This window comes from Astatotilapia calliptera, chromosome 20 (genome assembly GCF_964374335.1).
Source record: "Astatotilapia calliptera chromosome 20, fAstCal68.1, whole genome shotgun sequence".
Classification (NCBI taxonomy): Eukaryota; Metazoa; Chordata; class Actinopteri; order Cichliformes; family Cichlidae; genus Astatotilapia; species Astatotilapia calliptera.
The window spans coordinates 14,400,153-14,423,056 of record NC_137441.1 but is presented as its reverse complement, the minus strand read 5'-3'; the positions used below and the strand labels follow the sequence as shown (position 1 = coordinate 14,423,056).

The 22,904-nt window shown below is 39.9% G+C and overlaps 1 protein-coding gene across 3 annotated transcripts in view; it reads right to left on the bottom strand.

Annotated features, from left to right (window-relative positions):
* Positions 1-22,904, bottom strand: part of LOC113013052 (dedicator of cytokinesis protein 3-like) — a 51,698-nt gene that overhangs the window by 4,672 nt on the left and 24,122 nt on the right. The window contains exons 15-48 of one of the 3 annotated variants that reach the window (XM_026153637.2): positions 19,808-19,932; positions 19,567-19,729; positions 19,330-19,436; positions 18,526-18,697; positions 18,351-18,448; positions 17,888-17,971; positions 17,685-17,785; positions 17,492-17,573; positions 16,917-17,087; positions 16,087-16,279; positions 15,802-15,929; positions 15,545-15,691; positions 15,338-15,436; positions 15,151-15,245; positions 14,882-14,957; positions 14,656-14,756; positions 14,503-14,561; positions 12,674-12,822; positions 12,476-12,561; positions 12,339-12,365; positions 12,151-12,246; positions 12,001-12,061; positions 11,802-11,895; positions 8,579-8,727; positions 6,222-6,308; positions 5,859-5,963; positions 4,442-4,583; positions 3,855-4,021; positions 1,623-1,709; positions 1,312-1,491; positions 1,120-1,203; positions 895-1,011; positions 650-792; positions 225-360 (exon numbers count right to left, since the gene is read on the bottom strand). In XM_026153637.2, the coding sequence (XP_026009422.1) occupies positions 225-360; positions 650-792; positions 895-1,011; positions 1,120-1,203; positions 1,312-1,491; positions 1,623-1,709; positions 3,855-4,021; positions 4,442-4,583; positions 5,859-5,963; positions 6,222-6,308; positions 8,579-8,727; positions 11,802-11,895; positions 12,001-12,061; positions 12,151-12,246; positions 12,339-12,365; positions 12,476-12,561; positions 12,674-12,822; positions 14,503-14,561; positions 14,656-14,756; positions 14,882-14,957; positions 15,151-15,245; positions 15,338-15,436; positions 15,545-15,691; positions 15,802-15,929; positions 16,087-16,279; positions 16,917-17,087; positions 17,492-17,573; positions 17,685-17,785; positions 17,888-17,971; positions 18,351-18,448; positions 18,526-18,697; positions 19,330-19,436; positions 19,567-19,729; positions 19,808-19,932 (3,911 nt within the window). The remainder of the gene's footprint in view (positions 1-224; positions 361-649; positions 793-894; positions 1,012-1,119; positions 1,204-1,311; positions 1,492-1,622; positions 1,710-3,854; positions 4,022-4,441; positions 4,584-5,858; positions 5,964-6,221; positions 6,309-8,578; positions 8,728-11,801; positions 11,896-12,000; positions 12,062-12,150; positions 12,247-12,338; positions 12,366-12,475; positions 12,562-12,673; positions 12,823-14,502; positions 14,562-14,655; positions 14,757-14,881; positions 14,958-15,150; positions 15,246-15,337; positions 15,437-15,544; positions 15,692-15,801; positions 15,930-16,086; positions 16,280-16,916; positions 17,088-17,491; positions 17,574-17,684; positions 17,786-17,887; positions 17,972-18,350; positions 18,449-18,525; positions 18,698-19,329; positions 19,437-19,566; positions 19,730-19,807; positions 19,933-22,904) is intronic. The other 2 variants (XM_026153638.2, XM_026153639.2) reach the window with 2 other exon arrangements.

Sequence of the window (22,904 nt, the reverse complement as noted above, 5' to 3'; positions counted from 1 at the left end):
TTGTCTTTTGTGCTTTTGTACTCTGTAGAATAAACCAATGATTAATGCTGTGAAAAGAAAAGTTCATCAAAACAATAACAATTAAGTGAAAGAGTTAGATTATAGTTTACATCCTCAAAAGATCGGATCTCATGTGAGTTGCACTCTGTAAAGAACGCAAATTATTACAAGCTGAAGCACATTCCCACCAGTATTTGTTCGTTTTTACGTCATCCAACTCCTACCTGCATGTGTAATGCCTCCTCAGGGTGCTCCCCCATCAGGCCGTCGGTCATGATGACGAGGTTTCCTGCCTCACTCGACGTGTGAGAGGACAGGGAGGAGGACGAGTGTCGGATCGAGCCCTGCAGGTTTAGAGGACTGCAGGACAGACATAACGGTTGAGATCACTGAAAGATTTATCTCTGTGTTTGTTTAATCATTTTGCATTTTTATGCCTCTTTTACAGCCTGTACAGATTTATTTCAGAGGGCATTTGGTGTTAATTTCAAGAGTTTGGCTCATACTGCATTGTAGATTCACATCACGGTCATAACATAGCGCATAAATTCATACAGCTGCCCTGGGTATTGTTTTGAAGGTTTGGAAATTATGAGGCTAAAACACCAAATGAATCTCTAAGCTAGCTTAGAAGAGCACCACGACTGACCTGTGTCTGTGCATGAGCCGCACGCTCTCAGGGCTCATGTGGCTGTGGGAGGAGAGGATGCCTCTGGGAGAATTAACCCCTGGGCACCCCGCAGGTCCAAATCGATCCACGCCAGGCAGACCCTGCTGGGACCCAACCATATACTGCTCTGAATATTTACACTGCTCACGCATACACTTACTTATAAACTTAATGCACTGAAACACACTTGGCGTATAGTTTGAGTCACGTGTCACTCTACTCACGTGGTGTAAGCCTGTTCTCATCATGTGGAACTGGTCCACAAGCTTTTTGTGCAGAGGACGCATCTCTGGATGCACCAGTTTCTCGTGAACAGCCAGCCCTACTCCGAGAATGTGCACCTGATGATGAAATCAGAGGAATCAATAGTGACCTGAAGGTTTCATAACCATATGTTATGGTTAACATACAGTTAACGTATATTTTGAACTTTTTAAACCCAGCCTGACTTGTTCCTGCATTAGATCCTTCAGATGTGAGATCCTCTCTGTATCCTCTGGGTGACTGCTGATGTAGTCTTTATCAAAGAACGCCTGTGGTAGAGGGTGAGGCAAAAAATAAAGATCTCTCTCACAACGCCAATTCATCATTCATCATTTCTGCCATCCTCTCTCCCCTCTCCCTCAGCCCTACAGCAGTACCTCCTGATATCTGGCAATGCCTCCATTCACAGCAGCATCTATGACCCCATTGAGGCACATGCTGAGCGGGTTGATGTTCCCATGATGCTGCCTGTGCTGGTACTGGCTAATCAAAGTCCGCAGCTCCTGGGTCTTATTCTCCACCACGTAAATAGCGTTCTCCAGAGGGCTGACCTCCACCTTGAAATAAATACAGATATTTACTCTGAGCTTTGATGAAAGAGGAGATGGCCTTTAAATGTTAACAGAAAACTGGCCTTTAGGTAATGTGTACGATACAAGGTGAGTGAGAGAACGTTTGAGCTCCTTACCACTTCTCTCCTTTCGACCTCTGCCCAACGGGAGATACCAGGGAGAGGACGCAAGAGGATCAAGGTTGTTCTCTCAATCCACAGACTCTGTTAAACATGTGGACAAAGAAGCCATCTCATATTAGCCACATCTGCTAGACTAATATAAAAGAAAACCGAGTGGAGACCCGACAGTGTATAAGAGATACTGGGCTGGCAAACTATTCAGCACCGTGTTGTAGAGTACGATATAGGTCATTTCAGACTAGTGAGAATTCCTGTGTGGTGTGGTTCTGAATTTGGGTTACTGTGTCAGGACAAACAGCATCATACCTACAAGTCTCTTAAGCCCTGAAGGTTGTAGGGATTTGAGCATTGTTAGCATCGAGATAGAAATGGCAGGTAAAATAACAACAATAAAAACAACAGCAGCAAAAGTTAAACAACTGTATTAATTTACTGACTGTTAAAGTTATAATTTAAGGGAAATTGATTTCTTCTTTTCTTTTTATCTTACCTTATGTACATGTAGTATCCAGTATTACAGTACTCACAGTCAGAGTATTCTGGTTGTGTTATGCACATGTAAACATCTTATTTTGAGAAAACAGAATTTTGCAGTATAGAAAATACCTTCTTTAAATTCCTTTTTTGGTACAGATAGCCTCTTATAATCTGATACTGTTATGATCCTGTTTGGTGATAATAAGATCCCGAATGTTGTGTTTCAAACTTAGTTGAAATAAATCTGAAAGATTAAGTGAAATAAGATTAAGTGGTTAGGACTTTAAATATATCATGAAATTATTAACTTGATACAATGAATGCTTTTCACCACCTGTCAAGATGACTTTCTTCTTTTATTATTGTTGTATTAAGCCAATACATAGGCTGAACGGCCACTTTGTTAGGCACACATGCTAAAGTGTTCATTTAAGCAAAATGAGCTACTGAAGTTTAAACCGAGCATCAGGATGGGGGAGAAAGATGATTTAAGTGACTTTGTAATAGTCTTTGGTGCCAAATGGGTTGGCCTGACTATTTCAGAAACTGCCGATCTAAATATCAGACCATTATTCATCACTGACTTTTTTTTACCACGGCCTCTGTGCGCTGTTACATTTCACTTCATCGTTTGATGGTGACATTTCGCCCTGGCTGGGAGTCAAAAAGGAACAGAGCAGCTATGGTTCAGAAAGTAAATAAGACTGGCGTGGGAAAAGACATTTCCAGCAGATACATTCAAACAGATTTTGAGGTTATTAAGAATTTATTTCCCAAATGTATGAAGAGAATTATATCCAAAGGAGCTGCTGGGTTTCAGCACATTTTAAACCGTTACTGTGTCACATGCTGCACTGAGTGATCTGAAAATGTTAAGAAGGAACCAAATTCATACATAAGATAGGCAGGCAGTTTCATCGTTGTATCATTTGCTGTATATCATTCAGGAAAGGCTATCATGTCAAGGTGGGTCAAAATCTCTGAGGTATGTTATTGAATTTATGCCACAAAGAATTAAAGCAGCTCTGAAGGCCTGGTACTAACGAGATGTACTTAATAAAGTGGCTGATGAGTGTATATTTATTTGTATCTATATATGTTATGTGCCTATAATTATTTCATGCTAGTGCAGTTTTGCTTTTCCTCTTCACGCATTATTCAATTTTGCAGTGATTACGACTGATGTGGTCACATTTTATTCAGTGACTGTTGCTACACAAGCGAGTCATATTTGAATGAAAACCTGATATTACAAACTCAATTTACTCCACACAGAAGAACTATTAAACCAGAATGTGTCTCAAATAATAATGCGGCAAATGTGACAATATTGACTTTAGCTGACCAGATTTAATACTAAAAATCTTATTAACACTTGGTTTAACTTTGTTGCAATTTTTTCTCATAGCTCATAATAAAGTAAATCTAATTATATTTATCTTCAATTACGTAGCAGAGAAATTTAAAGGCATTAAAGGTCTTTAAAGGCGTTATTGTCTAAGAGCTGTAGGCACTCCCCTGTGGCCACCTTAAGTGTTGCACTTGCTTACGTCACCGATACCTGCTTATGTCTCTTAAATGAAAAAATGTCTGCATAATTACACTGCAATTTCCACAGAGTTGGATCCGTTTCATTGTTTTATAATAGCGTTTTATAATAGCGTTACAGCCATATTCAGTATTTTCATGTAAAAAAAACTAAACAGTGAGTCAGAAATGGGCTGAGCTGGCACTGCGGGCTCAACGTACCCTGAACTCATTCTCGCGGTCCTTGGGCCCCTTGTGGAAAGGTCTGTCATAGTGGAAGCGGCTGACATTGTTTATGCGGTAGAAACTCTTGATCCTCTCAGGCACACGTTCCAGCTGAGGCACATCAGAAATGTCTGACACTGGAGTCACCGCATAGATCTGCAAGTCTAGAAGCCAAGTGTCAAGGAAGTGACAGACAAAGTCCGACATACATGCATATTCACTGAGGAGGAAGAGCAGAGGGGATGTTCAAAAGAAATACTTAGACAGAGCTTTAGTTTTTCCTGTGTGACCCTGGAAATCAACTTCAGTGTTTAGTTCAGTATTTAATCTGTAATAATCTCTAATAACAACACTCAAATGCTTAGCAGAGTAATCAAAAGCCAATAAAATGCACAACACGTGGAGCAATCGCTCTGCTTTTCAAGTCATTAAATCTAACAGGCAAAAATGCAAAATAAATCTGGTTACTGCTTTTCGAATGACTCAATGCAATATGAACATCTGCGGACTGATGTTGTAATGGTCTCTCACTCTAAAGAAAAAATAATGAAGTCGTTTTAGCCATAGTGAAACTGCCAGGATACACTGAGCGTCACTTTGCAGGATGGTGTCGTCTGGAATGTTTGGATGCTGCATGGCAATGGCTTGCGGAAATTCCCCCAGCATCCTTTGCTGAAAGTCCTCCAGCCGTTCATAGTCATACCCACGACAGACAAACTCCTTGTTCTGGAGAAAGAGAAAAGACATAAGACCGAAATGTTGCTGAGAATCTGCTGCAAATGATTCTCAGAGTTTAAGTGAGGCATTCCTCTGGACATTGCTTAATTCTTTCAAGTACTGTCTGATTTACTATTAAATTTAGGTGGTATTGCACAAATAAATTACATTTCAAGAAAGGGCGTATGGTTGGATTTCCAGTGCATTCGTCAGACTATAAATATATAATCTGAAGTTTGTAGAGTCAAACTGAATGGATAGATGCTTCATTTTATACATCAGTGACAAGTGGACTGAGAACGTCTTAATTTAAAGATTAAGAGGCTGAATACTTGTGTCCGTATAGTTTATGTGCAGCAGTAGATAGGTGACTAACTGAAAAGCATACAGTGGTTTTTCAGTTAGTGGACTATCTACTAACTAAAACCAAGCGCAGACCTAACTCTTTATAGCTACTGAACATTGAAGTAAGCAAATTACAAAATTAACCACATTTGTGGAAGAATGGGTTGTTCTAATGAACTCACTGAATTTGAGTGAGTGTGGTACAATAATAGGACGTCGCTGGTAAGACAAGTGAGTTTGTGAAATGCCTTCCTTCGTAGATATTCCCCAATAAACTGTAAGTGGAAGCATTTAGGAACCACAGCAACTCAGCAAAGTTGCAGGCAACATAGTGGGGTCACCAAGTGTGTAAAATTCACCAGTGCTCTGCTGAGCTCCACACCTCGTCTGGCATTGATATTAACACAAAAACTGTGCATGGGAGTTTCATGCATGGATTTCAAGCTCCTGTAGGTGTAATGAATGAGTAGCCCAATACTTATGGTCTTTGTAGTGTATGAAAGAAGTGACAGGGAGCAAAGTAATAGGACAGACAACTAAACAAGCCTCTGTAAAGCCCTCAGGAATGAGAGATTTAGGTGATAATTCTAGGATAATTTTCACAGTGTTCTTTAATACATTCACAAAAAAACAAACAAAACAAAACAAAAAGATTATAGCTACTTTAACTAAGGGTAATAGGCAAGGCAATGAGTGCAAATAAATCTGTTGTCAGAGGACCGCACTGGGCAGACTTACTTAGATTAGAAGAAATTAATGCATCACCCTAAAATCTGTCAGGATGGCCATGACATATTTGGTAGTAATGGTTGGTAAACAATCTTACTTTTTAACTTCTCATCTTGCACAGCCTACTGCAGTTAAAGCAATGGTGGAAGTGCACATCTGAACACATGGGCAGGATTATATCTGTGTCAGACTGGATTTGGAAAGTCCTACCCTGAGGAAGAAAGGAAACTTCCTGCCATAGAAGCCCATTCGAAAGAACTCCGGTTCAATCCTCTGCTGTTCAATGATGTTGTCATAGTATGCTGCCTCCATTTTCTGTCACCGAATGAAAAAAATGCAAAAGAGTCAAGATGAATAATCGAGCAATCACACACATTACTGAGCTGACTCCATTTTCTTGGGAGTGTGGGCGTGCACAGGTAATTAGGACATTGTGTTTGCCGCTGTGCACGCGTCACACCAAATAACAGAGCATGATGATAACGGAGGAAGCTGTCAACACTACCACCTTCTTCATCACAAAGGATGCTTGTTTGCTAATAAAAGCAGAAATGAGGAACATGCGGGACTTACCCGTATCCAGCTGAGGCTCTGATAATCATATAGAGTCTCATACTGGAAAGCTAGCTCCCGGCAAAGAGAGATTCCATATTCCCAGCACTGCAAAGTCATAAAATGAAGCTGAATGAGAATAAATCTTGATTTATCCTTAATAATCAAGAGAAATGTCATAACATTAAAAGTGTGTTTTGGGAAGGTTGTAGGTTATTAAGATTTTAAATGGAACAATTTCAACATCTAAATTGTCAGATTAGTGCAAAGAGACCATTATGATTTCAGGTTTTCTTTTTCTTTTATTAATATTGTTTTTTCCATTTCTCCATATAAGAGAGTTAATTGGTATGTGTGATAGAACGTGTTGCTGAGTCTGCTATCTGCTGGCAGTTTTACCTTACATTCATCATTTTTCATTACCAGCAGCAGGAGCAGCTTTACTGAGATCTACACTGAAAAAAATTATCTGGTGGATTAAAAGAAATATGAAAAAAAAAGTATGAGTATTAGTTTTATGCAGTAAAGTTAGGATTAGTCAACTCTTATTTTCTATGTTATTATTGCAAAACTGTATTCGGTTAATTGAACTTTTTTATGTTTTTCATTCATGTGAAGACTTTTGAGTCATCTCATGTTAGACAATTCAAATTGCAATGATGTAAAAGCTGAAACTCTTACCGGGAGAACTGAACTGCAGCAAACTGCATATAATTTTAAACCACTTCGCCAAACTCTATTAAATCTGCTTTTTTCCTCATCTATCATTTTTTTTATTTCTTCATTTAACCTGTCATATTATTCCCACTGTTTCTTCAATTTCCTAATCCTTGTTTTATTTGTGTTTTTTAAGCTATTTATTTAATTATAATCTATTTGCTTTGCAAAGCCCTTTCTATTATTGTGTTATTGTAATTATGCTATGAATGTTTAATAGATACAATTTGTTGCTGCTAAATAAACTAGCATTATTAGTCACATTTCTTTTCAGAGCGGTGTATGAAAGTGAAGGTGGTTAGCATAGTTTATTTTAAATGTGTTACAAAATACATTTAAAATGTGTTAAAATTGTGCTTAAACGAGAGGAAAAGACGAGCATAGTATTAAAGATCTAAAAACGTAACCTCGCTTAGCTGTTTTCTCTCTGATTCATACACAGTAGAAACATTTTTCTAAGTCTCATCATTTATTTCACAAGCTTTCCTTTAAACAGATACAGATTTCTGTTCGCCGTGTATGAACTGTAACAAATGCAGCAGCAGGTAAAGAACAGCTTCCCTTTTTAAACGAGAGCAGCAATAACACTGATTTAATGAAGGAGGCCACTTTTATTTCTTTCTCAGCTGCTCCCAGAGTCCAGAGGGCATTGTCCTCTCCAAAGCAGCAACACCAGTCAACTAATTCAATTTGGTGGATGAATACCAGCCAGGGAGGAATGATTCTGGGAAGCAAATCACATTTGAACAGAAATCTGACCCTCGCTGCTGCGTGCAAAGGCAGCATGTTTGTATTTGTATTATGATAGTCTGTGTTTACTTTAGCACAGAGAACTCTTAACTTAATTTAACTGGTTTTAGTTGCAATGATTTTCCACATATGATGATTGGGTTGCACAGTAAACAGTAAAAAGATGTAACAACTGAAGATTGCATAGAATAGTAGAACAGTAGCTCCACTACCCACCTAACACAGCATTAATGCTCTACAGAAATATTCATAAAGAGCCTATACTGGTAATAATAACACAATTACAGTTTAAAATGCTAATAAGTAATGAAATTACATTTTAAAGATTTTATACAGCATGGTTTTACACTGCAGGGTTGGGTGAAGGGTTAGTGCTTCTTTCGCCCCTCTGAATTCTAGTTTAACAGAAGCATGCAGGACTAACTTATGAAAAATAAGAGGAGATATGCAATTACTGGGGCTGGCAAAAGATGTAAAACACACTAAAAACTTGGGAAAAACATTGAATAGAAGCACTACAAGACTCTGACTCACTCCCAGATTTAATGAGGGAGAAATCTGATTATACTTGGGAGCAGCTGCACTGCAGATGAGAACAAACAGCCCTTTGAACAAAAAGCAAAAAAAAAAAGCTATAAAATTGAATGTCGCTTTCATTTATCTAAGTTGATTTAGCTTCAAATGTGACTTGTCCAGCACGACCTAGTAATATCAATCCATCACTATAAAGTTAACTCAGCCTTTACTTCATTTCCTCATTTGACTCGCTGCTGGAGGCTCCGCTGCAGTGCAGTCAGAGGTTAGCACAGGTCAGAAATTACAGGCCTTTAACATTTGCATGAAACACTGGATTTAAGTCAGCGGAAACAGGAGCAGGAGACAAAGGAAAGGTATAAAAAATATTCACTTGCCTTGCCCTTGTTGAAGTAGTGGAGGATTTTACGACTCAGGTTCTCTTTACGTTGCCATTCGCTCTGACAGGGATAGTGAAGAAAATCCCTTAGGGGCCGGTCCTCCCACTGTAACAGCTCCCAGTACAGCAGGAGGGTGAAGGCTGCCTCTGTTGTCAAGAGGGTATGAAAAAAAATTGAGATTACCTTCTATAAAAGTAAAAACCCAAAGGCTTTAGGCATAGTTACATTTTTTTGTCCAGTTTTTGTGAACAGATGATGTATGACATAAAACAGTCGGATGAACCTAAGCTCCCCTGATAATCATGGTTTTGTTTAAAAGCAGTCAGACTACAGGGAGCATCTGCACAGTTAACACCATATCAGACCTATAATATAGTTTTGACTGAAGCTGACTAATCATGGGCATGGATGTCATGGCAACTTTGGGATTTAATGGTTTCTTTGAATCATTCTTTTTTCCAGGGTTTACTAATTGCGCAGCATACAACATGTTTAATGAGTTTAAAAAAAACAAAACAAGAATTGTGTGCACAAGTTTGAATTCATTTTGGATTTTCTCTCATTCAAGCAAGACCAAAAGTATATTCATAGGCTGAAATACACCTCTGCTAATATTTGGTAAATGTAATTCTAGTTGGACCCTTCTTCTTGGCAGAATGGCAGAGACCATTTAAATTGGTTGGCTTCCTGGCACAGATCTGGCTTTTAAGGGTAATCAATTAATTTTTTAGGAAGTTTAATGTTAGCCTGCTTTATCCATTCCAAAACCAATACTCATGTGTGTTTGGGATCATTGTCCTGTTGGAATAACCAATTATGTCCAAGTTGATTTGAGGTGAGGTTGCTATTTCATTCATTTTGTCTAATGTAACAGTACCACTGGCAGTAAAACAGCCTCAGAGCATGATGCCACCACAACCATGCTTGGCGTTGTAGTGTTCTTAGGTCTGAAGCCTCACCTTTACTTGTCCAAACATGTCTCTTGTCATTGTAGCCAAATGTAGCTTGTAGATTGGAGATCAATCTTTGTCTCAACTGACCATAAACCTTTTCTCTAGAAGGCGTTTGGCCTCTCCGTGTGGGCAGTTTCAGATTTCGGCTGCATATTGAATTGTTTAGTCGTGTCCAATAAGTCAATTGTGATCACTGAGGAGAAGTTAATAGGCCTCGGTCTTGTTGAGTTAAAAGACATCGTAGAATCTTCTGCATCACTTATTAAATAACTAAGTCTGTACATATATATATATATATCTATATCTATCTCTCTCTCTCTATATATATATATATATATATACATATACATATATATATATATATATATGTAGGCGAGTGGCTCCAGCAGGTCCCGGGAATAACATCGGAGATCTCTGTCCAGAAGAGCGCAGTCCTGGGAACAGCTAAGATACTGCGTAGGACCCGCAAGCTCCCAGGCCTCTGGTAGAGGACCCGAGCTTGAAGGATAAACCGCCCACAGGGGCGTGCTGGGTGTTTTTATTTATATATATATGTATATATATATATATATATTAGCCAGTATTTATACTTTTTTAAGTATGAAATGAACAACTCTCTGTTTATTTTTCTGACCGTGAGGAGTATAAAAAAATTATTAAACTAAACAAATAGATAGTGAGTTGTCTCCACTATGGACTCTTTGTTAATTGTGAAAAAGTCAACACACTTTGGTAGGTGTAATGTCACATAAAGTACAACTGAAATTATTAGTTCAAAAAGATTTTCAGTTGTTACAATTTGCTGATTTTTGTCTTATGAAATGATAAACTAAGTTTCCTTGAGTTTCTGAGTGTTGGTTGGACTATTTGAATTTTCAACCAACACTAGACTTCCACTAAAATCCATTTTATGCTGATTATCCTTTGTGTCCAAAGAAGACTTTTTACATAATGAATGATTAATCTGGTAAACACATAAATTGGCAGATTAACTGATAATAAAAAAAAAAAAGTAAGTGTTCCAGCACTACGAACCCACTGTACCCGCTGATCCCACCTTCTGAATTGAATCATATTTTGGAAAAAAAAAAGCAAAGTTTTTTAATGTTGGTTCTGATTCACACAATAACCACATGTGCAATCACACCCAACTCTGCTGGACACTTAAATGTGTTTTGGTCATTTTCCCAGCTGCCTGTTGTTTGTTTTACGTAAGCGGCAATGAATAAGATTGAATTCAATTAGTCACATTTGGCTACATTTATGCTCACACAATAACACCACTGCTGATAATGTGAGATAATGTGAGTAAAGCTTTAGTCACACAAGCCATTTACACAGTAAGATTACGCGACAACTTCCCCTGATTTCTGCTTTATGTGACTAAAGTGACATTACCGCATCGTAAATGTACTGTAAAGCCCCTTCTTCTCCAAATAAAATGGATAAATGTGATATAAATCTCACATTTAAAACTTACATAAAAAAGCTGGCTGTACAACCGCCATGCAATAGTTTGACTTCTTAATGTTAAGCTAACAACACATAATTATCTCTACCTGATATTAAGCTATCTATTTAACCATGGGTGTCGTTACACTTGTGTGATGTCTCTGTTTTTAGCACACCATTAGTTTCTCTATTATCTTCTTCATCTGCAGCCCAACAAAGAATCCAGTCAGCTGTAGTGAAGTTTCCCCCAGTTTGAATAGGACGATCCCCGAGTGTCAGATGCTGAAAGCTGACTTACTGCAGCTACCTGCTCAATAGCTCATTCTTCTTAGGCAACAAAAAACCCCAACTATGTGAAGCAAAGCTAGTAAGTATGTAAAGTCTCATGTGCAGGAGTAATAAATCAACTGGAGCATGAAGGAGACGTCCATCAAAGGGTATGCACGTGTACACGCTCTCCTGAACATGAAGTCAAACTGAATTTCACCAGGAACAATTCACTTGTGTGTGTGGCTAAAAACTGTGGGGGTAGTGCTAGCAGGCTAATAACAACAGTCCACAAAGTTGCAAATTATGACTACACAGCAATAGCATCCTCCCTTCTGCTGCTTGCATCATTGTCCTGTGCAGTCATAAAACAGCAATATGAAAGGTCAGTATCTCAGACTGGCATAAAAGAGACTTTTTTGCACTCCAGTTGAATTAAAATCTGCACAGAGGCAAAGAGAGAAGGTCAAATCTTGCATTTTTTTGTTGCATTTATTTAATTCTCATGTGCAAACTCTAAAGGATATTCCATTAAATATCTCAGGTACCTGTGAAGTCCTCTGCTTGGAGATGCAGGTCACACAGCTTGTGGATATAACGGATGTACATGTCTTCTTTGTTGACCTCTGATTTGTAGAAGTTCTGATTTTCAAAATAAACACGAATGGTGAATTTGTCTCCCCAATTTTGAAAATATTAATATATGCTTTTATAAAATCCAGAATAAAAACTCATGAAACTTCTCACCATAAGATTGACAGAGCCACCAATTTTCTTGTTCTCCATCTCATCTCCTTTCATGCAGTCCCTATAAATATGACGTGTTTACTTCTTATTGCTCTGCGATTTATTATTAGAAAGCAACATAGTTAAGATGACAACTACATTTTAGCCTACCTGTAATCTAGTATTCGCTCAACAAGTCTTGTGACTGATGTGACAAATGAGATTCCTGTTTCTCTCCAGGTCTCCTGCTCAATCTTCTCCAGCAGGCTGCACAGAAAATACATTAAAGCATTTTTACCAAAGGCGATGAGCACAGAAATGCAACACATATGAATAAATATGTCTGCCAGTCCATTCACCTTGGATACGGACCAAACAGTTGGGTCCTCGGGTGACGACAAAACAAAAAAGAAGCGTGTTAGAAGGAAATACTAATAGAGTGGCATTATCCTGAATATCACTACACAGGCTCGCTAAACACGGGTTTGATGCTTACAACAGGCTGAAGAGCTCTCTGTGATTGTCATCGCCTTTCCCATCCGACACCATGCTGTCCAGCTTATCCATCAGCTCTGCCTCCACCTACACAAGCACAAACACATTCAGCCAAAAGATGTTATGTGACAAAGAGCCTGTCCATCGCTGCAAGCTAACAATGGGTTCATTTCATAGTGCAATGTCATAATTATGCTACCTGTTTGAAGTTTCCATTTTTCCTCTGCTCCCAATCCATCATGTCATGAAAAATTGGGATCATAATATTTCGAACCTCGGTCTGTGGAACCAGCGTAACACCAAGGAAGGGACCCATCATTCCTGGGATGAAGTGTGGCTTATTGTCTCCTGGATTAAGAAGATTCATACAGACAGACCAGTTTGTTTGCACTAATTTCATGGATATACGTAGTACTGTGAAAAGTCTTGAGCCACCTTTTATTTCTTTATACTTTGCTATGAAGTAGCCGAACTTATTTTACTTTTTTAAAGTGGTCTTGAGCAATAGTTCTCCAGGTTTTCTGAGGGTGTTTAATAGTTCTTCTTTGGGCATCAGCTGCTCTGTCATTCATGTTTTTTCCAGTCACTGTACTTGTACATTTTCAAAAAACATTCTGAGAAATCCCTTTTTTTTCTGGGTGGCATGGTGGTTAGCCTGGTTGCTTCCTAGCAAGGAGGTCCTGGGTTTAAATCTACCAGTCACCTGCTGGATTTTGTGGAATTTGAATATTTCCCCTGTATCTGTGTGGGATCTCTCATGGTACTTCGGCTTCCGCCCACAGTCCAAAGACATGTGGTTAGTGGGGTTACATTAATTGGTCATTGAATGGTTGTCTGTGTCTGTGTTATCCCTGCCACAGCCTGGTGACCTCTTCAAGGTGTACACAGCCTCTTACCCTATGTTAGCTAGCATAGGCTCCAGCAACCCCCCAACTCTAAATTGGATGCAGGGTTGCAGGGATGTAAACAGATGTTAAGTAACTTAACACTTGGTTTTTCAAGCATAAAAAAACATGCCTGATTCAAAGAATGAACCTCTGTTGTTTCTACACAACAACAACTTAGCATACAATCAGTTCTAAACTGTATTTTTATGCATGTTGTTGCTAGAAGCATGTCACAAAAACACACTTGTTCTAATTTCTTTTGTTAGCTACAAAAAATACCACAGTTTGATGGGCCTAAACTATATTGTTTTGCTAGCAAGGTGAATCCCAAAGAGCTATTAGCTGCAAACTTGGTATATGAGAAAATGGTGAGTTTTTTAGTGGAATTTGAGGAAATTGGTCAAGTGGAGGACACCTGACATCAATGCATCAGTGGCCACAAGTTTCATGGAGTGCTTAATCCAAATGAAACTTCTGGTTCAAATTGCTTTCAATATGTACAGAGGAGGTCAGGAGAAAGGTAGAACAGCAAGTGTCTACAGGCAATTCTAAAACACATGGAGAATCTGTCATGATTTGGGACCGCATTTCAGTTGGTGGTGCAGCCAGAAAAGTGCAGTCAAGTTTTATTCCACCACACAATACCATCTAAAATGCTTCTGATTGCCTTAGGCTTCATTTTTCAACTTGAAAATGATCCCAAACACACTGTCAATGAAGTAAAAGTGTACATTATCAGTCATGGACTGGCCTCCCCAGAGCCCTGACCTCAATATTACTGAAGCAGTGTGGGATCATCGTGACAAAGAATGGAACAAAAACCAGCCAACATCCAAAGAAGAGCTTTGAACGTCCTTCAAAAAGCCTGGAGAACTATTCTCAGGAGCTCAGGCTGTGCTGAAGAGTAAAGGTGGTCATACCAAATACTGCCTTTCAAGCACATTGTAACTATAAAACTCTGTTTTTGCCTTATAGTCACTATTTTTCATGGATTTTTGCACGTTTCAATAAGTCGTTCCACCCAATTCCCAGTTTTCCTATCAAAATAAACAGAAATGAGGAATGGCTTGAGAATTTTGTACAGTAGTGTAATTGTTAGTGATACATGTATGTGTCTGTGCTAAAAGTGGGCATCACAAACCTAATTTTTGCCACATGCTGAAGAGCTCATATGCCATCATAACTCTCATGTCACCATACCTACAAATAGAACAGCAAAAAGAGATCAAATGTCGAAAATGACATAATTAACACGATGCTTGGAAGAAAGCACACACAATTAAAAAACTCTTACTTATCTAGGACTTTCTTTCTCTTTGCAGGACCTAATGACTCCAGCTGCAGGCTGGGCTGGTTGATGTACAGCACAGTGAGGCTGAAAAAGGAGTTCCACACCTGACAGACAAAGAATTATAAACAAAAGTAAAGAAACGCAACACTGAATGACATTTAAATTGCGCTAGTTAGCTGCTGTGTGGCTTCATGGTGTAGTGAGCACTAGCTGCTCTCCTAACACGCACCTTGAAATCAAAATCTGCATCTGAGAAGTTCTTGTGCAGTGCCGGAGACAGAAACTGTGTTGTCACTACGATGATACTGCAGAAAGCAAACATTACCCTGTCAGCTTACAAAATGAGCTAGGTGCCAAAAATAGATGAAACATTTTGCAACACAAGCGTCACCTTCAGAGTAGGATTATCTGAAGAAAGCCTGATCTAATGGTTGGCTGTATTCCCTTACCATCTCTGGGACAAAGACTGCATGATAGAAATGGAAAAAGCAGACTCACTGACTGGTTAGGAGCCGCATGACACTCCAGTCACGGGGGAAGATAGTCAGTTTCATCAGATTGCGAAACACGCAGAAGATCTTCAACAGGAACTCCTGCAGAGGAATATATTAAGAAAGAGTATGCAGTTCTGAAATGTAGTAAATAGGCCACTGCACAAAGCTTTGAGACTCAGAGAGTTTCCCACCTTTAGTTCCTCCTTGCTGTGGAAGTTGTTGAGTAGATGGTGAAAATGGATCTCCGTCATCTGCCGGAGCAGGGACAGAAGACAGGAAACATACTCCCCCTGCATGCAAGAACATCGCAGGCACAGAAAGGTTAATGAAGAAAAAGATGAACTAAATGGAATTTATTTTTACTGTCCATCAAAGATGCCGCTTGCGCGACAGTTTACCGTTATCTCAGCAGTGCACTGGGGGCATCTTTGTCCTCTGGATGTCTCCACAGAGTGAGATTTGCTCATGATGGACAGAAGAGTTTGCAGCAGCACATCCAGTAAGCTCTCCACCATCATCTCCACCTCCTCCTGAACAGAAGACTCCTGAAAACAAAAACCAAAGGAGTAAACTGACGGATGCAGCGCAACTAAAAAACATTAGCATACAATACGTCAGTATGTGTTAAGTATGCACAGAGAACAGGGATCTGTACCATTGAGCTTGTCTTGATTATTGAAAAAATGCTGCCCAGGATCCCAGAACAAATGAGCAGCTCCCTCTGCTGGCGTAGATGCAGGTGGATGTGATGTAAAACCACTGGCAACAATATACTACGAGATTCTGGCAAAAGGGGAAAGAAAAGAAGGAAGCAAACTGAATATAAAACGAAAAACACACTTTACGCACATTAGATTTGCATGGGCTGAAACTGTCAGACCATGCTGTTCTGTCATCTTCAGAGAAAAACATTTTCTTAAAACCTTCACAATTGTCTCACCGGGGAAGAAAAAGAGGCGGCTCTCGACTGTGCGAGCAATAGACTGCAGCTTGACCACATCCATAGACTGGCCAATGTCCACTGTGCTGGGCATGCTCCCTAGGGTGCCCCTGACATATTCAGCTACCTCCTGAACAGTGAACATCTGCAGCAGCTCATCAAAGATATCAGGGAAGCTGTTCAACAGCGCTGCCTTGAGAGGGAAACAAAACACAGAGCTGCAATTAGTAGAATACATAGGGAACAAAAATTCAGTTTCAAAGATGCTACAAATAAACTGAAAGTCATAATACAAATGAATGAAAAGGCCTTTCTCCATGACATACACACATAAAATGAAAAAACAAATTAAGCCGAAACTCAAAGGAATCCAGCAAATGTGTTGATGCACAAAACGGTTTAGTTAATTTTATATTTACTCTCAAATTAAAACATCTAATCTTTCAGATCCAGGGTCAGGTTGTGCAGCATCTGCTGCATTGTGGAACAAACACAAGGGGGCGCTGTCACTTACTGAGGAGGACGAGAGCCCAGGAGCATGAACACAGAGAGGCATGCAGCTGATGAAAGCCCTAGACTGTCCAAAAATCAAGCCAAGGAGGGCTCAACAGTGGCAGTGAAGGATGGAAGCATCAATCAAAAAAACACAACAAATAAAAGTCACAGGAATAAAAGAAGTTAACAAACTCAAGCAATGAAATATGAATGCAAACTGAGAGTGAATAAAACTGAAAATTACAAAAAAATTTTTTAACAAAAGATAAAAATGGCTGGTGAGCAGGTGACATAAGGGGGATTTTGAGAGTAGTTTGAAGCGTGAAGCGTCTGACCTGTGTGAACACCAGATTCTCTGAGCTGCGGCTATCCAGACTCAGGACAAAGCGGATCGACTGGAAAAGCTCTTGGATGCTGGCTCGGAACTGCTCCTCCTCCATCCCACAGGTGGCTCTTGAGTACAGGATACGAGACTGGACGATGAACTTGAACAGATACTCTAACGCCTGAGTTGATTGTTGGGGAGATGTAGATAGGGAGTCAGTTGGTGCTCACTTCATCAGTTTCCAAACAAAGAATGAAACTTGCATGCTGGATGAGTTGAATATTGAAAATCAATACATAAAACAAATGCTTTTTAATCAGGCCCTGTGACAAAGTATCTGTTTAAGAGATTCAATCACAAAGGAAATTCAAAGAGCACATGGAAATGCTGCACTCTGTATGTCATTTTTAATAACTTCCTTTCATTAGCTTTTCTTTCAGAAGGACATCCGCTTCCTGAGGCCTCATACGATGTCACATTATTCCTTATCAGCACATCTGTTTGACCATTTCCTCATGCCATGCTAATTAATCGCTGCAGAATGAGCCAAGGAAGAACCAGAAGCGAATGAGTGCGAGACTTTACCCTCATGGCTTCCTGTATGTGGTCCTGTCGGACGACCTCGGCTGAACGGTCCATGTACCACTTTAGACATCGAACCAGCTCTCTGCAGACAAATTGTCTCAAAGTAAGACACTTTGCGCAAAACCAGAACCTGAGCTTCTTCTTTATTTGTGCTACAGACTAACTTCAAAGAATTTGGTAAATGTTTTTATACTTGTATGCCAAAGCTCCTGCAAAGTGGTTTTGTATGTAGGAGTCCATGACGGGTCTGAAGTGGTAGAAACGGCTGTCCCTGAGCAGGTTAATGATGAAGACCTGAGCACACAAATACATATAAACACTTGTAAAACACTTCCTCTACCTAAAAGTCACAATACATATTTTAATTTGTGAGTACAGCTCCTTTCATTTTCTTACCAAAGACTGGAAAACCAGCGGCCCGTATTTATCAGTGTTGTCATCTAAAAGACAGAAGAGCGTATCCAGGACATCTCGCAAGAACTGCAAAGAGAGGGGAACAAAAAGAGCACGTCTCAAAACAAGCATCGCATTAAAGGCTTTACTGCTAACTAAAATAGAAACAAGGACAAAAGAAAAAAGGATAGCCCCGTCATCACAAACATTTTAAAAACATTTCTGTTTTTTTCCTGACACGCTAATGTGACCGCTCGACAGACCAGCTCAACGCAATTTCTCTAAATACTACAAAAACTTTACGTGTATTTTGGATGCACACAAAGAAATCCTACTCCTTAATCACAACAACACAATATTTAGCAAATAAACAAAATAAAATCATAACAGGATAATAAAACAAATGATCTTCAGATATTGTCAAAAAAACTGAACTCAGTAAAGCTACAGTTACAGAAATAATAACCTTGACAATCTCCTCCCCGCTGATTTGGCGTAGTCGACCGAGGATGTCCAACACCCTGTCTGGGTGGGCCTTCCAGTTAAGAAGAGCCAGAAGGTCCACTGAAAGAAAGAAAGCCAAATAAGCTGACCAGGAAGACACAGCATGGAAGAGCAGCATGTATAAGGTGGTAGATTACCATTTTGTGTTAGTTTGGTGGAGCAGAGTATCGTAGAGACCCAGAAGGTTTCTTTGGGGCTTCTCTGGAAGGGCAGGTTAGCAGGTAGGTTGGGGCAGCTGTTAAAGTCCTCCTTACAGCAGGGCAGGCTCAGATAAAGGCCCTGGTTGCTGAAGGTGGCGTTTTCATCACACTAGAGGATTGAAATGGAACAGTAAGAGCTGGACACACACATGTGGACAATTAATATTTAATGAAAGAATACTGCAGCAAAAAGAGCTGCAGTTCTAGTCAATAACAGGGTGGCTGTAGCTGTGGCTTTTGGCAGCTGTTGCTCAGAAGGTCGAGCGGGTTTTACACTAAACATAAGGTACCCAGCTCCTCCAACTTCCATGTCCTTGTGTCCTTGGGCAAGGTACCAAACCCCCCAAACTGCCCCAGATTTATCCATCAGAATACGTGCATGTTAGGAGAAGCCCTGCGTGTATAGTATAAAAGCTCTATGTGAATGTGCCTTGTATATGTAGCGTATTTAGCAAAATATCAGTCAAAAATGGTAAATGGGAAAATGAATTTGGCTCTTCTCTCTGGGAGCAGTAAAAAAAAAACCCAGCCAAGTGCCACACTAGACCTCGGTGTTTCGCTCAGTTATTTATATAATTATGTTTTAATGTGCTAAGTACACATGCATGATCACATATCAAAAACTGACGACATGTCAGGCAGCTAACAAGGATGAGATATTGCATAAAGGCAGGACTTTCACTCGTGTATGAGTCACCTTCTACAGCTGCTGCAGAGCACCACATGTCTGCAGCATCTTACCTTGTACACATACAGCTCATGACTCTCATCTGAGAGTGTGGTCCCATCCTCTCTCATCAGAGGAGTGAAGGCAAAACCAAACAGTTTTTTCTCCCCTTTGTCTTTAGCTGAAAGGAAACACATCACAGTATCCTGAATCATATACTTAACTATGCTGCATAAACCTTGCATACTGTGAGCAATCATCCGAATAAACGTGTGTACTGGGGGTGCCACTGGGTTGCATTACTGACTCACTGGAGCAGTGTCTGAATTCAAATCGTAGGTGGGAGCCTCTGAAACGGTCTATAGGAATGGGCAGCTTGACCATCTCACTCCAGCGAGGACTGTTGTTGTGATACAGGACAAACGAGCGATATTCAGAGGTGTTAGGCTCCCCACTGCCTAAACTGATGCAATCCTGCAAAAAAAGCAGACTTGCTGTAGTTCATATACTGACGATATGGCACGTATTAACTCATGTGCACATGCGTCATACTTTGAGTGTGTCGCCGTCGGCGTAGAGCACATAGAGCGTGACTTCGATGTTCTTCTGGACACTTTTGCCGCCCCTCTCAAACTCCCCCCGCTCCAGGGTCAGATACAGGTCGTTGCGTGTGTCACCTAGGAAAATTAAACAGCCCGAATTTTACTTAGAGGGGAAATGATTTCACAGATTTGTCAGAGAGAACGCTGCTGTTCGTGAGAGAGAGAAAAATGATGAAGCCTTTTGTGGCTCCAGAGGGACTTTTGAAAATGTGACTGCCTCAAGTAAGATCACTTTGAGGTCAGCTGAGTATGAAAAAATAATCTGGAAGTTTGGAGTTGGAAAACAATTAATCTGCATTAGGAAGGCAAAGACATCTCTGAAATTCCCCAACTACGACAACAACCCTGTCTCCAGCCATGTTCATGCGAGCCTCTGCTCCACAGAGGAAGTGTGAGCGGTCAACATAAATTAAGCCTTCATGTGGACTTGAATGTGCACTGTATGTCGCATTCTCCTCAATGCAAAGTGACCCCACTGAGTTGCAATAAACCAGCTCATGACTGCCTCAGCACCTTTTGTTCGGTCAGAGTTTAATGAAAGAAATATCAGTAGCAACAGTGCATGCAGATATTGCAGTTATTTATAAAATCAGATTATAGTTATTTATATCAAGTCATTTCCTTGGGGACAGATGACTCACAAGGAGTGATATTGGGAGGTATTTCAGGCTAACTGGAAATAAGCTGGAGAGGGGAGGAGAGGACAGGATTATGCATTCTCAGTAGACACAAAGCACTGCAATGTCAGCTGATGAAATATTCCGAAATAAACACACTTCTCCCTTTTCTCTTTCTTTGAGTTATCTTTAAAGACCTCTGCTCTTTAAAATCTGCTCTGCACCTGACCTACATGCTGATCTCGCGCAGAGAGAGCGAAGAACGTAGAGTCTACAAAACACCAGGAGTGGAAAAAGTACTTTGCAGTGGCAACAACATAGCATAACGCCATTTCAATTAAAAGTTTTACTTACTTATTATGTAAGTTCAAGTACACAGAGAACACAAGCTGAATGTACTTGGTATAAAAGGGAAAGTCTTTTTCCTGCAAAAAATTGTTTTTGTGTGTCACGCGTATAGACTCACTGGCCACTTCATTAGGTATACCTTACTAGTACTGTACATTACCAATTTTTACCTTTAAAAGAGTCTGAATTCTCAATGGCCAGGTTTTCCACAATCCAGCGTTGTGGAAAACGTTCTTCAGAGAAAACGTTCTTCAGAGATTTTGGTCCATATTGACATGACAGCATCACACAGTTGCTGCAGATTTGTCAGCTGCACAATGATGTAAATCTTGCATTTAAGCACACTTCAAGGGGGCTTTATTAGACTGAGATCTGGTGACTTTGGATGCCATTGAAGTACAGTCAACTCATTGTCATGCTTGGAAAAACAGTTTATGATGATTGATGTTTTGTAAAATGGTGCTTCATCCTGCTGGAAGCAGTCAACAGAAGATAGTATACACAGTGGTGATAAATGGATGGACATGGTCAGCAACAATACACAGGCAGGTGGCGTTTAAATGATGTTCAGCTGGTGCTAATGGCCCAGAGTGTGCCAGGAAAATATCCCCTACGCCATTATGTCACCACCACCACCACCATCAGCTTCAACTGTTGATACAGAACAGCACGGATCCGTGCCTTCATGTTGTTTTGGCCAAATTATAAGAAATTGACTCTCATTAAAACAAACAACATTTTTTGTGATCTTCAATTGCTTGTTTTTGGTGTGCTTGTGTGAATTGTTGCCTCAGTTTACTGTTCTCAGCTGACAGGAGTGGCATGTGTGGTCTTCTGCTCCTGTAGCCCATCTGCTTCAAGTTTCATTATGTTGTGGGTTCAAAGATGATCTTCTGGATACCTTGGTTGTAGCATGTGCTAATTTGAGTTACAGGTGCTCTCCTGTAAGTTCAAACCAGCCTGGCATCAACAAGTCTGAAGAAGAATAAGGTTATCCTCGTTCTCTGTAAAAAGTGGGCATGGCTTTGTGGGAAAACCTCCGTAGACTGGCAGTTTCTGAAATACTCAAAAACAACCATGCCATCTTCACCTAAATCACATTTCTCACCCATTCTGATACGGAGTTTTTCAGCAGATCATTATGACCATGTCTGTACACTGGGTTGTCGTTACATGATTGGCTGATTAGATATTTCCGTTAACATGAAGCAGAACAGGTGTACCCAACAAAGTGGCCGTGGAGTATATAACATTAGATTTGTAATCCGCTGGTTTTAACTATTTTATACAGAGAGCTTCAAACTCTCTAAGCAGGGAGGGCTACAGTAGAATCATCTCTAAACAAAGATTACTTAAAGACTCCTGAAATGTGATGCAAGCTCACTGATTTCATACACTTTGTACAAGCGCTATGCTTTATAAATTGTACCATATTCTAAAGTAAAGTCCTGATAAATAGTACAGTCATTCTTCTGTCAGCTAAACCACCTACAGACATCAGCAGGAAAAAGTACAATGATATGTGGGGGTACCAAGCAGTATCAAATGAAAATGTTCTACCGTAGTGCAAGTACCTTAGTGGAGTACTGGAGTAAATGTACTTACTGTGTTATTTTCCACTAGTGCAATATGCTACTCACACCTACATGTTTTCCAGTCTCTATCCAGATTGGAATAGCTATAATAACATGCCTGTAAACCGAGCAACATGACCATTCACGTATATTGGCATTCATTTGCCGGTGTACACACAAAGCAAAGGGTTGGTTTTTGGTCTAATAGTAAGACTGGAGAGTTCTTTGCTTGGACCAGTAATGAGGTGGAACTGTTCCTGTATATTTGGAAAACAAAGATAATCAATTGCCAGAGAAGGACAAGACAAGAATTACCCATAAAGGATTAAACAACTGAAGGTGTGTGAGCCAAGCTAAAACCTTTTGGATTAATTTATGTGACTTATAACATCCAATCAGGAGGCGAAGGTCAAGTTTTCTTTGCTACCTGCTCAGATGATTTTCGCTTTTTGATGCTCTAGTGGATGCCAGGCATTAAAACAGTAAAGGTTGCATGTAGTTAGATGTT